This window comes from Camponotus floridanus, unplaced genomic scaffold (assembly GCF_003227725.1).
Source record: "Camponotus floridanus strain SB8 unplaced genomic scaffold, Cflo_v7.5 scaffold126, whole genome shotgun sequence".
Lineage (NCBI taxonomy): Eukaryota > Metazoa > Arthropoda > Insecta > Hymenoptera > Formicidae > Camponotus > Camponotus floridanus.
In genome coordinates, this window is record NW_020229244.1 from 11503 (window position 1) to 29635 (window position 18133).

Genomic DNA, 18133 nt, shown 5'->3' on the forward strand with positions numbered 1-18133 from the left:
GTGGCTAGTACATTATTTCTGTTTCCATTCTGTATCGAATGTTATTTCTTTTCTGTTAATACTTTCTTACTCTCTTAATAAATCTGTTATTTTTTTTATTAAAGCTCGCGTTCTTTATTTGGCTGGCGATCATCTGTGATTTCTGTGTCCGTCTTTGTCTGTCAATTTAGTAAGCTCGCTCAATCAATTAACTTTTTCTTTCAAACCCCGTCCCTCTACCGTTAGGCGAGCTAGCCAGCCCGTGGCGAAGCGGGCTGTCGTATTCTTTCGCGCTTTTCGAAAAATTCGTGAAAACTGGTACGTGAGAGACCGTGCCTGGCGCCCATTTCCGAGGTATCGAGACGGCCTTCGCTCCGCCGCGGCTCGCGCGCGGACACCCTCCATCCCTGTCCCGCCGATCGCGAGTACACCAAAACCCTTGTGTTTTTGACGGCGCTTCCGCTCCCCCGCGAGAATAAAAATTAGAATTGAAAAAGCGTCGCAGTACATTATACACATGTTCTGATATTTTTTATCTCTAATGATCGCAGCAGAGAATAAAATTAATAGAATACGAAAATGTAGCTCTATCCGATATGAAGCTCGTTATCAGGCTAAGGTTGACCGGAAACGTCTTCATGTTCGTTCCGCCGACCAGGTACTCGTCTTCACCCGAGGACTTTTTTATAAAGCCGAAGTAGATGCTGACGATGCCACAGGCAACTAGCATTATCGCGAACATGGTATAATTCAATGTACCAAAATTCTGCATCGACTCGCTGATTTCTTATACGGTGGGCATTTCCGGCAACCAGTTAGCCAAGCCTAGATCATCCGACGTACCGTCCGAAGTCTTTTTGTTGCAAAACGGAATCTCGTCGATCTTATAGAGTACCGCAGTGGAAAAATGTATATTGTTGTCGAGAATAAAATCTTCCGATCGTTCTAATCTAAATTCATCGCTTTTTATTATCGTCACGAAAATAGCAGTGGACGGTCACGCAATGATTTATCATGAAGAATAGGGGTAAACAGTATAGTGATTGGCCACTTAAGCAAGATCGCAAAACAAAAATTGAATTATTAACCTGAATTTAATAATTTAGAAAAAAAAATTACTACTAATAGTTGTAAAAAATAATAATGATTCATAATAAAATAAAAACCATCATAAAAATTTAGGAATTAATAAAAATTATGTAAAAAACACTTATCCTATCAAAAAAGTTAGTCATTGGCCATATTAACACAGTTATTGTCTAACAGTTTGACAGTGATTATCCTCTATCCATGCAAGAATGAGTACATAATTAAACAGTGACAAAGAAATTATTTGGCATCAAAAAACTAAAATTATTAAATCAATATATATTTTATTACATATATTTAACATAAGAGATAAACATTATTATTAATTGTATATTAATTATAATATAAACAAGAGAAACAAATTTTGTTTAACAAGTATTATTTTTAATTAGACGAACTTTTTTTGGAAATATTTCATTTTTCAAAATTTTTGGTTTTAAAATTGCTTTCTTTCTTTTTCCTTGTTCTTTTTGGTTTTCCATCAGTATTTTCTTTATTGTCAATTTTTTCTTTTTTAACTTTTTGTGACATCATTTTTTTTCCTGTTGTTTTTGTAATCTTGCTAATTTTTTTTGTTCTTTTAATTTTTCAGCAAGTTTTTTCTTTTCTAATATTGTTACAGCTGAAAAATATATCTTTTTAGTAATAACAAATATAACTTACTGTCTTATCTGTCACTCGATGTAAGAGGTCAATAACTATAACATAGTTTCCATAACCACAAAACAATAATTGGCCGAATGGCCAATTACTGTTGTAAAACGTATGTTAGTCGTTGGCATAACATAATTTTTAAAATATATATGTTATTTTCACCGATATGAATTTTTTTTACAAAATTTAAACTTTATTAATGCATGTCTATCACGAAAACAAAAATTATATGTCATAAAAACATTAAACAATTTGCAAATTGTTGGTTCCACTCTTAGGGTTTTTTAATTGAATGGCGACAATTTTCAAGTATGTTACCAAAGTCATTTTAATCCTTATTTATATAAATTATAATATATAGAAAATAATTAAATATTAATTGTATTTGAAGCAGAAAAATGTATTAAATATTTTTTTGTAATTAAAAACATTTTAATAGTATTTCCTTTTAATCTTTAATTTTTTAAAATGTGGCCAATCATTGTAGAGTGGCTAATAACTGTACTGTTTACCCCTACGGGTTAGCGAAAAAATCTGCGGGTTGCGCTATTGCAATTTAATAATCTATACAATAGAATTCCTCGATGTTAATTGGTATTAAAATTTTGTTAATATTTAAAAGTGTTTAAATTATTATTTATTTGCTACCCAGGTAACACATATTCGTTTCAAAAACGTCACAAATGTTTCTTCGAAGCGTTTCATAACTGACTCTTGAAAATGTTTCTACATGATTAAAATGTCCACTTGAAAAACGTTAAGAAATACGTTTCTTTTCTGATAAAAAAACGTTTAAAAACCATTTAAAAAACGTTTAAAATATGTGTTCTTTTTTACGTTAACCGTTTGTTGTACGTTCGTTATACGTTTAAAATACATTTTTTACGTTTGTTTTCTAGTTGAATTAATAAAACAATGCATTCATACACACTCTAAAAATGAATCAATATATCATCAGTGAAAACAGTAAATAGAGTCACTGATACAACAGTTATAAGTAATTATAGCACTGTAAATCAATAATATTTCACTAAAAGAATTAATAATATTGACTGTTTTAATCAGTATATATTATCAGTACTTATCTCTTCTGTTATTTATCATAAAAATGTAAGAATAACATTTTCTTTTAATTAAATTCAACATTATAAATATATTAATTTAACATAAACTTTATTTCCAAATAAAGTTTAAGTGTTACACTTTTTGTATTAATTTTTAAACATATTACTTGTGTTATTTATTTACATACTTGCCTTCTGTTAAATTAACTTTAAAATTAGAGTGGATAAATTGAGACATGTGAAATATGTTAATTTTAACACAAAATTTTTTATTGTGTAGACTTGTTTTTAATAATTCAAAATTCAAATTCTTTACTTTCAAATTCTATTTATTTTTGAAAAATACAGCATCAATTATCATATTTATATTTTCCAGTATTTCTTTGAATCATTGTACAATTTAAAATAAAAAATTAATGAAATCTATTATTAATTAGTAAAACTATACACTCTCGTTGTATCCTTATTTATTACAGCGTTTAAGTAAAAACAATATGCACAACGACCTATAACAATTTTTACAATATACATGTTACAACACTATCAAGAATATATAGTATCACATGTATAAACTTCATATACAAAGCTTCTGTTAGTATAATTCTACACTTTAGTACACAAAACGATATGCCACATTAGTGTCGAATTACACACTATCTTTTTAATACATTCAGGAATTCGGAAATTCAATAATACAATTAATGTAACTTAATTATATTACACATCATGTCAAAGTCGCTTCTAAAAATTTATCATCTTCGTTGATAGCGCGAGATGCCATCTTCTCATCCTTTTCAGATTTTGTAATCTATAATAGAAACAATAAATCAAATGTATTAAAAAATTATTTTTTTATTTTTTATTAATATTAATATATTTAAAAAAATATTTTATTAATAGAAAAACATTTTAATATATTTATATATTAAAACACACAATGCATATTCCCAATAGTAAATAAACTACCAATATATTCCTAGTAATATATTGATAATTCAGCAGAATTTTTGAACAGAAAGTAGACTGACATGAAACCATGGTTATTTTTAATAGGAAAAGATTCAATTAAAAATGATAAAATGAATTAATTTAAAAAAATAATAAAATACCTTGATCTGAAGTTCTTCAGACAGAACATCTTTGCTCGAAGTCTTCAAGTATTTTCTCATAAACGGCGCCAGGAGCATTGGATCTAACTTTTCAACATTTTGGGAAGTAATGAGAGTTACGATAAGCCCGACTGTTATAGTCGTCAAGGCACCGGTCATGGTATACCAAAGATAACTGAGACGGTATAATGCCCATGGTTCCCTATTATATGTTTTATTATAAAACGTTTATATTTTATTCTAAATCGCACGATTCTATCTTAATTCCTTATCTTAATAAGCTGCACAAAATTATTAGTTATCCATCTACACCAAATTGATATACAGTGTACTTCATTTAATTCTCACACCAAAAATAACTCTATTACTTCTATAAAAAGTATCCAGTAATAACTGTATCACTTTCATGTGCAGATATAAAGCAAATTAAACTGAATAGAGAAGTCCTGTGCTGTTTTGCTATTTTCATAATAATTAATAAAAGAAATTAATTAATAAAGATCAATCAATTCATATGAATATTTGCATGCGGCGAAAAGAGACGGTCCATTGTCATGTGGTTGTTATTAGGTGCATAACGAAGTATTGAGAGAGGCATTTCTCAAATAACAACAATTACGTATATAAATTATATGCATCATGTTTGTTCCTCTCGATTTAGCAACCACGTAACATCGAACTGTCTCTTTTTGTTTCATTGTATTCATTCGTATGAATTAATCGATTTTTTAAAATTAATTTCATATTAATTTTTTTTGTTGCAAAAATCGTAAAATGGTAGAGGACTTTTGTACTGATTATTAATTTAAAATGCTCTACACAAGAGAGTTGATACAGTTATTACCGGCCTTTAAATATGTGAAAAAAATGATAAAAAAAGAAGTTATGAATCTAAAGAAAAGATACAATCAACTTGAAAGCACAATATTTCAAAGTTATCGATATTTTTTGAAACTATATAGTTTTAGACACATGATATTTTACTTGATTTCAAAAGGGATTCAATCATGTATGTATAATAACAAGACCTTCAAATAATCTCATGCTCCAAATTTACACTATAATAACATGGGATGAACAATATATCTTAATTATATAGGTTTGAGAGAATTAGTTACAAAAAGTAGAGCATATAAATCTGATAGATTTTTTGACGCTAAAAATGAATCTGACCACAAAATTTTTCCAGCACATCAGGTTTTTGAATAATTTGTAGTTAAATGATTCAAAAATTGCTATTTGGACCAATTTCATAATTTTATTATAGGCCAGCTTAATTTTTTAAAATAATTTATCAATGGCTATATATAATATAGTACTTTATCTTATATAATAGTACTTAGTCTTTATCTTTCAATTCTATTTTCAGACAATTTTTTTTATTGAGATATAGATGCTATAAGTTAATATGGAGTTATAATATATAAAGTTATATATGAAAATTTATGTTGAGGGAAAGAAATTTGCATAATTATCAATATGGCAAATCCGCCATTTTGAAATTTCACTTCTGTCAGGTTCGATTCTCGAAAAAAGTCCTATAAAAATATATCTAATACAGTTGTTACACTTTTTGATGAATTTTTCTAAATTTTACACTTTTTTATTGTGGTTCTGCATACATTGGATGCGCAATTTTTACCCATACAGCACAGAAGCTTGCATCAACATTGCTGGAAAGTTACAATATTGCTCACTGCAGTGTAATGTTACAGAAATAATGCATGCAGAGACATTATTTTGTAATATTACTTTGGCAATGTTGCAGCAATTTTTAACATAGCGAAAATGTATAACATGTGTTTGTTTACTTGCCGCTACGCGGCAACACCCAATTTAACTAACTACTACCCAACTTAACTAACTTTCGTATTCGAATTCATCTAAGATGGATATAAGGTCTACAAAGGATTAATGTAGTAATTATATTTCTTTTCTTGTGTCAGTTTGATTTCCGGCGATGAACTGACTTGATTTATTTAATATTCTGAATTCTAATGAGGGATCAAGATTATTAAACAAATAATTTGTTTAATAATCTGGATCCTTCATTGGGTTTCAGGATATTAAAGAGATTTTTCTTAATTGAATAGGTAAATAGGAAATAATTCATTTATTGCACGTATTAAAATATTCTTGTGTCGAATGTATGTAAAATAATTCTATGTAATATTATTGAGATAAATATTTAAGAAACATCTAATAAAAACACTAATAGATGTTTTTTTAAAGGCATTTTTTCCTATCTTTCTTAAACATTTTTTTTATATTTTCAAAGTTTATTTATTAAATTTAAAACAATATCCGCATTTGTAGCAAAACGAGTTTTAATATTATAAATACGTTGCACCGTCATATTACTGCAATGTTGCATTGCAATATTTCTACAAGCGGACATTTTACAAGCCTGCAATATTGCGTTGCTGCAATATTGCGTTGCACCAACATCTGCAATCTTTTCGCAATGTTGCAATCTTGCAAAGAAATATTTCTGCAATGTTGCTGCAATATTTCTGTGCCGTATGAGTAATTTCGAAAAGTGACATACGGTGTACAAAAATTTATGCTCTACCCAAATTTTGATTCGTGATGAGACAGAAGGATAGCACGGTTGACTTGGAATGGTTTATTACACTCCTATATTCTTATAACTTGTATCTGAAAAAAAATCGTCCGGCATCAATCGATAATAGATTTGAAAGATAAAAATCTAGATAGCCAAGCTTGATATAACATAATCAATCAACAAATGCATTGCATGTATTATTATATATTTGCAGTATACTTGCTGACATCGGAATATAATGCGTTACGAATGCAGTTATATGTATTTCTACATGCAATTAACGAAGCAAATGGAATCTGCAATATTGGTATATTACATTGTCTATAGTCTATAACATGCAACAATATGCTGATACGTTACAATCAATTTGCTGTTATTAGCACATGAATTCATGTGAGTTCAATGTAAGAGACATAATGTTGTCTTACCTTGTCTCTAGTTTGTTAAAATTAGTTGCTACAACAATTATTGGCAACATGACAACAATCTCATTGCATTTGGCTATCTGGGGACTAGTACTATACAATGTCATTGGCAAAAATATATCAAAAAATTAAGTTCCCCATAATAAATTCATAAAATTGGTCGAAATAGCCATTATTGACTATTTAACCACAATTACTCAAAAACCTGACTTGCTAGAGAAATATTGTGATATTCCAAATCCATCTTCTGCGTCAAAAAATCTATCATATACCTACTCTGTTTTTTGTAATAATTAAAAAGTAACGTTTTTATATAAATCTAAAATTTCGCTTGTTATTATACATACACATGGATTCATTTGGAAATTAGTTAAAACATCACTACCTAAAATCATGATCTCATTTTAAAAAAATATCGGTCTTAAAATAACATTTAAAATGACTAATACGATTTTTTAATTTCATTATCGTGTTTGCCTTTTTAATTCATAGAACTTCTTCCTTCACCATTTTTTCGTATATGTAAAAGTAACGGAGTTATTTGAGGTGTAAGAAATCAATAAAACATCCTGTATAATTAAATTTAACGACATTCTCTAAAACTTACTCTCCATTCGCGTCATCCAGAATCGAATCCGGCGGTACAGAGAGTAGTAAATTTTCCACTTGTGGAAACGAGTAGGTGCACCCCTCCGTAGTGACGGGTTTTACATCGAATCTGAAAGAAAAAATATGTGATTGTGTTTTTTGAAAGGAAACAACATGATATATAACATGGTATATATAAAAGTATTTTTTCGGAACATTTTTATGACAATTTTAATACTAACTTAATTTGTCCACTGGCGATGGCCGCTTCAGCGGAAAGGCCGAGCCAACCCATAAAGCTCAGACCTGCGAGTCCTCCGATCAGGGCACCCTAGCAAATTAAAAACGCGCAAGGACTTTTATTCTTATGGATACAGATTCGGATAATATAATTTCTATTAAGTTAAAGTATTATAAAATTATCGTTAAAACACATGCCTTGCCATTAACCCACGGTAACAATATTCCCATGATAAAAATGCCGAGAGACGGTCCGTTAGTGATAGCGCCCAGGCTCATGGATAACTATAAAAGAGTACAGGAGACAAAAAATTCGGATTACATTATTTAACAGATTACTTCCGATTTATTTACCTGGAGCACATGAAGACCCGCTTGCTCGACAACAAAAACGAGAGCGACACAGATCGTGCCGAAAACAACGACTGTAAGCTTCATGAAGCGATCGGCGGTTTTGCGTGTAAACGGCGTTTTAATGAAGGGTTTGACGAAATCCTCCAGTACTACTGCCGACATGGAGTTTAAACCGGTTGACAACGAGCTAAATAGAAATCCAAAATAATAATAATAATATATATATATATATATATATATATATATATATATATATATACACAAGGTAGGCCATTTTAATCTAGACACTAAAATATCTCAAAATCCATAAGTTTAAGACAAAAATGTTTCAGACTAAAGTTGTATGGCTTGAAGAAAGACATAAGCTGGTGCCATTAGTTTGACCTTGAAGAATCAACTGAAGGTCACGTGAAGGTCACCTCCAACTTTTTAAATGAGACATACTTTTACATATTCTTGTAGCTTATCACGAGAGCTTTCCAAAACACTATAATAAAGTATTCTTTCATTGAGTACTTTTCGAGTTATGAGGCTTGAAATTTTTCAATTTTACATAAACCATAAAATATCTAATAAAATATTCATTTTTTTATTATCTTACCTTAATACTTTTATGTACAAAATAATGAGAAGAATTAACCGGTGTAAAGAAAACACGCAGTTGTTTTTAAGAAAAAAATATGTAATTGTTAATTGCAAATTGCATATTTTTCTTCGAAACAATTATGTGTTTCTTTACACCAATTGATTTCTCTCATTATTTTGTACATAAAAGTATTAAGGAAAGATAAAAAAATGAATATTTTACCAGATATTTTATGGTTTATGTAAAATTAAGATATTACATATAGTTCAATATGTATTCAAAAATATACACGTCTTTTTTTTATCTTTTTTTAATGTCTTTAACATCTTCTTTCAATATCTTTTAATATATTTATAAACATCTTCTTTAATATCTTCTTCTAATATCTTTTATTATAATTATAATATAAATATCATTTTATTTTGATTAATTATAAATGTGAATACCTGAGTGCAGCGCTGAACACGCCGGCCACAAAAACACCGGGCAATCCTGGAAATTCTCCTAAAACATTCATGACCAACAGTGGCAGCAGTTGATCCTTGGCACGTGCCAGCTGTATCATGCATTATATACGTTAATCGATGTTCAGTGTTCGGGGTTAAATAAACGTTACCTTAGTCGTGAGTGGATCGCATTCATGATACCAAGCGTAAATCAGTAGACCGGAGTATCCGCACATGCCAATTAGTGTTAAAACTCCGAATATAAAACACCAGAGTGCTCTAAAACACATAATTGTCAAAAACGAAGCTGTATGTATACACATATAAAAGAGCGTAGAAATTAATTTATATAACTTATTACATGTCCAATATATTACATGTACAATATATATTTGTAATTATCAATTGTATATAAGACACATGAAATAAATTTATTTATTTAATTTAAAAACACAAAAATTTTTACATAATAGTTATAATAAATAATAATTATTATAATTAATAAATTTAAATTGATATATAATTATGTATACTAAAGGTAAACATAATGTTATTCTTGTAAAAAATGTTCTTTATATTTTAATTTATAAAAAAGTAAAATATTACCTTCTAGCTGATTGTACAGTAGGAAGGGACAAGTACCGTTGAATCATATTTTGATTGATACCAGCGATTTGTAACCAGTGTACGAAACCGCCTATCGTGAGCGCCCAAATTGTATGTCTTGTCAAAGGGCTCCAATCTGTCCTGTTAAGTGAGATAATTGTATTACTCCAAAAATTTATAAATCGATAAATAAATACAGATAAATTAAATTAGATTTAATTATTAATGAAAACTGATTTACATAAAACATAAACGAAAAATATACAAAAAACAAAAAATATACAAAATAAAGAGCATAATAAATAAAATAAAAAGTTGTATAAAATAAAATAAAATGGATATGTATGAGTAATCTTAAAAATATCGACTTTTAAAAAGCGTTTCCAAATTTTTAGTTTAGAGTGTGTTTTTTCAACTGACATACAATATTTTTAATCATTCGGGTATTTTATGAAATAAAAAAATACATCTGTTTCTTTAAACAATATTTAAAAACTGTAATTTTTATCATTTATAAATCTCCAATCTTTTTTTTTCATATAAAGCTAGGCTTATTCGAATGTCAAGATAACGGAATGAGGACTTCTGTATTAACATTGAATGTACACACGTAGGTAATTCGATTCTTCCGGATTCTAGATTTCTCCGAATCACTAAAGATACTCCACCAACGTCGACTGTGCCCTTAATTACAATTAACAACATGGAGCCAAACATGACGAAAGTCTGAATAAAATCCGTCCACACTACTGCCTTGAGACCGCCCTGAATGCAATAAAGAAATTATTTCAGTAAAGGATTAAATTATTTTCCTAGTGCTATTAATAGAATTCATTAGTTGGATCAATCTAATCTGACTATGAAATGTAATTCCGTAAGATATATATACATATATACATATAAGACATTTTAAACCAGACATCCTTTCAGCAGATTTTTTTGATCGATTTTAAAGAGGATTTTTTTCTTGACGAAAATATGGAGGGAATAATTTCGGAATTATAAAAGCGATTGAAGAAAAGACATTTTTTATAAACTATACTTCAAAAATATTCTTCAGTTAATTTTAGATAAAATTTATTTTAATATAATAGAATTAATTTAATGTTAAAAAAAATATATAATTAGAAGCTTGCAAAACATGATAAACATTCTGACTAATTGATCAAAGAATTCGCTTTAAAAAGATCTGCGTTAAAAAAGATTTGGTCTAATTTTAAAATACTCTAAATATATTTTTTTATAATAAAAATAAATATATGTACAAGACAAACACAATTGTATATTATGTTTTAAATTGAATATTCGCGTCCGTATCTGAGTTTGTCTTGCATTTATATTCCTCTCTTAAATCTCGATCAACTTACCACACAGGTGTAGAATATGCAAACAATGCACACAAAAGGCGTGATTATGTGTACATTCACTCCCGTAACTGAAAATAAAGATGTCGAAAATGATTTTTCACGCATAGTTTCTTATATTTTGCAAGTCAATTTAATTAATTTTTAATTCAATTAATTTTCTTATTAAACTTTTTTGCGGAAGATGCACCTTGATTGAAGGCTAATGCGGGTACGTAGATGACAATCGGGAGCCAAGTCATCTAAAAATATATCGTATATATATTTATATCATTCAAGATAGTAAATATGCGAAAAAAGAAATTTATACAATTCTTTCTTTGAGGGTTTACTTACGATACCGATGGCGAAGAGGAGTGAACCTAGCAATCTCATTCTTTTGTCGAAACGCTTCTCGAGATATTCGTATGTGCTAGTGAGCTTGAGATCATGGAAGACTGGCAGGAATACGTTGGACATGACGAAACCGACGACGATGACCGCGCAAGTGATGAAAAGGAAACTCGTACCATGCACATATACCTCCGTCGGAGTACCCAGCAATGAGATACCTGTATTGTTCGATCAATTTTAGAAAAACTTAGCTCATAATATATTCCCAACATTGAATAATTATTATAACTCAAGTTACATTCAAATCGAATTTATCCCTGAAATTATATATACGTACAATAATATATTTGTTAAATTAAATTAAATTAAGAATAGAATAAAAAATGTATGGAAAAAATTTCAGTCTATGCTTATTAAGCATAATTTATTATAAAGTTTTAGTCTTGGAATTTTTCGACAAATTGATATTTTATATAGCACATATTGATTATTATTATTATTACCCCCTCACAATTTTTATTATTATTACATTACACAAGCTCTATAATTAATTTTATCTCTTTTTTTTTTACGTTTCCAAAAATATATACATTATTCGTGTCATACAGTGCTTAACTGTGCAATTATGTATAAATATTCCTATCGTATAAATATTCCTTACGTATAAATATTCCTATCGTACATTTAAAGAATTTGCACAAGTGACAAGATATTTACAACTTGCCTGCTTATCTAATCTAATTTATTATCATCTAGAATAAAACTGTCACGTGTCATGGAAAAAAATCATGATTAGATGGAAATTTTCCATCATGCATAAGCATATGCAACATGGCAAATAAATGTATATAAAGATGTTGCATTAGAAACTGGGCTTCTCACATAATTAAAAACCTATAAAAAAAAGACTATAAAACATTAGTCTATTTTTCATCATGCTTGACAAATATAGATACAGTATCGGCCAAAAATATACCTTTACGTTTTTTGAGGGTAACTTATTAATTCAAAGTGTATTATATATATTTAATCAATTTTTCTTGCGTTGCTGTTTTCATTATTGAATGAAAAGTTTATTGTTCAGTAATTTACATACTTGGTATTAAACATATTTAACTAAATAGAAATATATGCCCTTTAAATTAAGTTATTTTCAAAAAGCATAAAGATGATACATTTTTGACCGGTACTGTAAATTCGAAATAAAAATAAATAAATCGAAGAATTAATAAATAAATAAGTTGAAGAAATCAAACTGACAATATACAAATTTTTTTTCGAATTGTTCTTATTTTATCAAAATATAAATGTACATTATACACATGTTTTGATATTTTTTATCTCTAATGATCGCAGCAGAGAATAAAATTAATAGAATACGAAAATATAGCTCTACCCGATATGAAGCTCGCTATCAGGCTGAGGCTGACCGGAAACATCTTCATGTTCCTTCCGCCGACCAGGTACTCGTCTTCACCCGAGGACTTTTTTATAAAGCCGAAGTAGATGCCGACGATGCCACAGGCAAATAACATTATCGCGAACATGGTATAATCCAATGTACCAAAATTCTGCATCGACTCGCTGATTTCTTGTACAGTGGGCATTTCCGGCACCCAATTAGGCAAGCCTAGATCATCCGACGTACCCTCCGAAGTCATTTTGTTGCAAAACGGAATCTCGTCGATCTTATAGAGTACCGCAGTGGAAAAATGTATATTGTTGTCGAGAATAAAATCTTCCGATCGTTCTAATCTAAATTCAACGCTTTTTATTATCGTCACGAAAATAGCAGTGGACGGTCACGCAATGATTTATCATGAAGAATATGGGGTAGCGAAAAAATCTGCGGGATGCGCTACCACAATTTGATAATTCATACTCTCTAGAAATGAATCAGTGAAAATATCATTAATTTAAACAGTAAAATACGATTTTACTGAAAATTAGTGAATATTTTATTGATTTTCAATCAAACGCTTATTTTTTTGTTATTTTATCTTATATCTCATTGATTATGATCAGTTAATATAAAATTCACTGTAAAATCAGTAAATTTTACTAAAACCAGTAATTGCTAGTTCATTCATTTACCGTTACAATCGCTATCTTTCTCGTATTTAATTTTAATTATAAGAATTATATAAAGTTTGCAAAGAGACATTTAAAATTAGAAGTATTACTCCGATTTAATTTCTGATACAAGCTCAATAGAGAGGCTTCAGATATTAAATCGATATTTATAAGTCGGACAAATAAATGTCTGGCGACTTAATGAAAATTATTCGTTCGTTATCTATTTAAATACCATTATCTATCGTATTAAAATACCGTTATCTATTTAAATAACAAGTTCAATATGCATCTAATATAAATAAAATAAAATTTTTAATATAATAAATATTTAGTAAATATAAATAAAATTTTTAATTTTATATGAAATAGATAGAGAAATGAATTATAGTTTAATATTACTGACAATAACGAAAGAAATATTACTGATATTGAGAAATATTACCGATTGAAACAGTCAAAATTATTAACTGATTCTTTCAATAAGATATCACACTGATTTACAGTGCTGTACTTATAACTGCTGTAATCAGTGACTATTTACTATTTTTCAGTGATAATACACTGATTCACTTTTAGAGAGTACAATAAAATTCCTCGATATTAAAATTTCGTTATTAAAATCGTTATTAAAATTTTGTTAACATTTGAAAGTGTTTTACATAAATTTGAAAGAGTTATAATAATTTTGTTAACATTTGAAAGTGTTTTACATTAATTTGAAAGAGTTATAATAATTTTAATGATTATTTTACCAACTTTTACATTAAAATCGAATTTAATCTCCAAATTGTACTGTATCCTCAATAATGTCAAGTTAAGTACGCGAATATCAAATGATTCGAGGTTTACAAGAGTTCGAATAAAATAGTACTATACACTTTCAAGTCAACCAGGCGCAAAATAGGTAACTCTATCGCGGAAGCCGAGACACGACTACCTTGACGCGAATTGCAGCATAGCAGGGTGAGGAAGAGAATCACACCGCGCTGCGATTACACGCGTCACGATAGTGTCATTGCGACAATCTTCTAATTAAGCCTAACAATGAGCATAAAGTACAGAGTACGACCGACCGACGGGTTATACCCCCACGGCCAGAAAATATAAGTGGATAATACGACCTAAATTTAGCATTGGCGGTACGAATATATATTTGGGGATCGGCAACAATTCCAGCACTCCAAATCCTATACAAAAATAATCTAAGAGGTCTCGTGACCAAAATTGTCGCGGCTTACAATACTGATACCAGCGGGATTGATGATTTTTCCAATCACTTCTAAGTCTTTTATGACATTGTAATGCGCTATTTGTTTACTTTATTCTTTGTTCCCGAAACTTATTTTACATGCTTAGATTTTTACTTCCATTATTGTTATTAAACATTGATAAGGATCCGAACGGGATCAAAACGCAGCGTTTGTCATATTTAAATGTAATGTAAAATACATATACTTCAGTGTAATTTATTATAGCATACTTTCACCATTGCTCTGATCCTCTAAGCCTTTGATTAATTTTGTTGACTTGTAAGTCTTTTTCAATTAGCGAATTGTGTTTTTGAGTCAATATTTTCTGTACTGACTGAAAAACACCTCATTTTCGCAACATATCACAGAATAAAAATACCTCGTAATTTCAGGATAAATATTGAGGGATAAAGAAGAAAAGCAATTATATGATTTTCTCTTTAAGTTTAATTAGTAAATGCATAGCATATTTATCCCGCGCTTAATTTCTACGAATATATACTTTATGTTAAATATATCACGACAAACAAAGATAATGATTTTTCATCCTTCGTAGAAGCGTGGCAATTCATTGCCCAATATGACTTTCCTCTCAATTCCCTTTTCTGTGATCACTCCAGTCCGTATGACACCGCCGCTGCTTCCGTCGCGAGCCATAGCTAATGCGAGAGCTGAAACATAAAAAATCCAAATTATTACTAAGAGTTGGATCTCCTTTGCCTTTCACGATGTACTTACTGTTTTCCACCAACTTGAGACACTCATCCTTTGGCATGTTGGATTTATATTGCGCGTCTACGTAACCATACACGTATGTCGAACCGGAACCGCCTATCGAGATTGGCTGTCTTACGCACATACCACCTATGGGAATACTGTAGACTTGACCACCTTTTTGTTTATCCCATCCCGCCACTAGGATTCCAGCCATGAGGGAGTCCCGATAGTTGTAGCATATCTCGCGAAACACATTGGCAGCCGTTTCCACCAAGGGTGGTGTTCCGAGCTCCATTCTGATATGAAAACGAATTATGTATCTTATAACTATTGATAAAATAAAGCAATTATTTATTAATACATTGTATTAATAAACAAAATTTCTGGCTAGTTTGGTCGACTACACTTTTTTCAACGATCCTTGGATTATTTGACTAGCGACATTAAGTTATTTTATAATTTTTAACAATTATTTATTGATATCCCCCTGATGATATCTTACTGATGCAATCCCAAATGGTAAGCTACAATATCAGCGATCGCTTGAGTGTCCGCTGCTGAACCGGAACGACAACAGTAAATATAATCCGTCACTCGTGTCAATTTGTCGGCGTACCGGTTGGAAACATAAGCTCTAGAATAATTATTTGAATTAATTACAAGAGATAAGAATTTTCGTTAAATTATAATTATAATTATTTACCCCGTTGTACCCCGAGAATCGGCACCAATTACGACACCACCGTCAAATTCGCATGCCATGATTGACGTCTGTAAATAAGTCATAAGATGATACCAAATATTGTCAGATTCAATTGACATAAAAAATTCAATCGCAAAGTTATAAATCAAGATAAGGAAATATGTGATAAACCTATAATTCTCTTTATCTGAATCTCATAAATTAGAATTTTTTAATAGAACCTCAAATCTCAAACCAATAAAGGAAGTTTAAACGTAATATTTCATACCATACTTATAAAAATTGTTTTTTGATTACGTTTAACTGCTTCTCACTCATTTCCTCCTTTTTAAATATGACTTTCTATAAATCTCTTTGACATTTTCAACACTTTTTCTAAATATACTTCTACAAAAAGTAAACTGTTACAAGTGTAAACTGCATAAAGTAAATTGTTACATTTTTATAAAAGTTGTCACAAAAAAAATATTGGATCAAAACTATAAATAAAAAATTTTTTTTTATAATTTTAGCTTTACTTTTATATTATTAAACAATTAATATACAGAATTAAATTTAAAAACTATAAATAACCAGAACTTTCTGCAAGAAATTCAGATTAAATTGCAATTTAAAGTATATTCTCGGATATCGGTAAGAAAAATTTTTTTTATTTTCAAAAAAAAAGCAGATAAATATATCTTAATTGTCTAATGAAATATTCATCTATTTAAATAAATCTCCAAGATATTGTTCGTAAATAATAATTTTTGTTTCCTAATCATGACTTTGCAGTGTCATCATAACCTAATAATGCTGCATCATCATCATCATTATGCTCGAAACGGGAACTTACCCCAGTACTCTGCTCCGAATTTAGCCAGTCTGGCATCATATTTTCCGAAATCGTAGCCGCTTGTGACTGCAGAGAAAAATCTGACATCGTTCTAACGGGCATATTATTCTGATGCGTCGCCTAAGAAAGCGGACATGAACCAGAGAACTAGAGAGACCCGTATTCGAAGCGCCTCTATGTTCACAAAATGTAATATTGAACTACATAGCCATGTCCATGAAACTTCTCAAAGGATAAAAATGCTTTCGCACATGAATTGCCATAATCATAAATGTAAAACGTAAACGTAAACCAATCAGAAAGACCAATCTGAAAAACCAATCAGAATATTGCTTTAGCTTTATGGCCAGTATTCATAGTCCGATCTTATATTTAAGATCGTCTTAAGTCTGCTTGGAGGTTGACTTAAGATCTCATTCAACCAATCAAATAGCTGCGTAGCATTTCAAGCTCGAACTTAAGACGATCTCAAATATAAGATCGGACTATGAATACCGGCCTGGGAGTTTTCAATACTGCCAACTTTATCTTTTTTCCCAACACCGAACAAAACTTCTTACTATCTTAGTGCGTTCGAAAATATGTTTGGTTGGTGTTGGGAAAAAAGATAAAGTTGGCAGTATTGAAAACTCCCAGTGCTGCGTTTCGTTTCTCCCACTGAAATCACTAGGATTAAAAAAATTTGCTACTTGAGATATTAAAAGAGGTAAATAAGTAGTTAAATATATTTTATAATAATATGTTTAATAACATCACATATATTATTATTAATACGAACGTGTGTTTTATATTAATAATGCTATAATTATAATAAAGTGACATGATTTACCTAAAATGTGATTTAAATTAAATATTTGCATATCTGGTAACAACATTTTCCAAATAATCTGTTATTTTTGGTACTATTTTCTTTTCACCTCTATTGTTATTACCTCTATTTTCGAATAAAATATTTTGTAATTCTTCATTATTATCATCACTATCTGAAGAAGAACTAATCGAAGATTCAAAAATGATGTTTTCGAGTAAAATATATTGTTCCATAATAATAATTAATGTAATTGCAACACTTTCATATATCGTACACTCCGCGACAACGATTCGTTCCGTGGCTCCTCTCTCGCGGGGCAAGGGGAGCGTAGAAGTGAC

General features: G+C 29.7%; 2 protein-coding genes across 6 annotated transcripts; both read right to left on the bottom strand.

Annotated features, from left to right (window-relative positions):
- Positions 1-3236: 3236 nt before the first annotated feature.
- On the bottom strand, positions 3237-14428 carry LOC105250521 (sodium-coupled monocarboxylate transporter 1-like). Of its 5 annotated transcripts, none has more exons than XM_025405906.1 (15): positions 14356-14428; positions 12800-13158; positions 11407-11621; positions 11261-11312; positions 11074-11141; positions 10317-10471; positions 9707-9847; positions 9271-9379; positions 9101-9210; positions 8069-8255; positions 7913-7999; positions 7717-7805; positions 7494-7604; positions 3896-4097; positions 3237-3594 (listed from the first exon to the last, which is right to left on the bottom strand). In XM_025405906.1, exons 2-15 carry the CDS (start codon positions 13062-13064, stop codon positions 3511-3513), a joined length of 1875 nt encoding a protein of 624 aa, XP_025261691.1. In that variant the 5' UTR covers positions 13065-13158; positions 14356-14428; the 3' UTR covers positions 3237-3510. The 5 variants fall into 5 exon arrangements, with proteins under 5 accessions (XP_025261691.1, XP_025261694.1, XP_025261690.1 ...); XM_025405909.1 differs by having other exon boundaries at positions 14242-14420; XM_025405905.1 differs by having other exon boundaries at positions 14236-14420.
- A 728-nt stretch (positions 14429-15156) lies between these two features.
- LOC105250486 (proteasome subunit beta type-6) lies at positions 15157-17174 on the bottom strand. Its single transcript, XM_011256624.3, has 5 exons — positions 16985-17174; positions 16150-16217; positions 15949-16080; positions 15468-15742; positions 15157-15400 (listed from the first exon to the last, which is right to left on the bottom strand). The coding sequence occupies exons 1-5, from the start codon at positions 17084-17086 to the stop codon at positions 15273-15275; spliced, it is 705 nt and encodes a 234-aa protein (XP_011254926.1). The 5' UTR covers positions 17087-17174; the 3' UTR covers positions 15157-15272.
- Positions 17175-18133: the final 959 nt, after the last annotated feature.

Bases quoted from the DNA above. Each gene is read 5' to 3' on its own strand.
- LOC105250486 (XM_011256624.3), bottom strand. From the start codon at position 17,086: ATGCCCGTTAGAACGATGTCAGATTTTTCTCTGCAGTCACAAGCGGCT. The intron at 16,218-16,984 runs GTAAGTTCCCGT...ACTTATTTACAG, and splicing joins ATTCGGAGCAGAGTACTGGG to ACGTCAATCATGGCATGCGA. The intron at 15,743-15,948 runs GTAAGATATCAT...TTTTCATATCAG, and splicing joins TACCATTTGGGATTGCATCA to AATGGAGCTCGGAACACCAC.
- LOC105250521 (XM_025405906.1), bottom strand. From the start codon at position 13,064: ATGACTTCGGAGGGTACGTCGGATGATCTAGGCTTGCCTAATTGGGTG. The intron at 8,256-9,100 runs GTATTCACATTT...ATTTCTATTTAG, and splicing joins GTGTTCAGCGCTGCACTCAG to CTCGTTGTCAACCGGTTTAA. The intron at 3,595-3,895 runs GTATTTTATTAT...TTTCTATTATAG, and splicing joins CTGAAGAACTTCAGATCAAG to ATTACAAAATCTGAAAAGGA.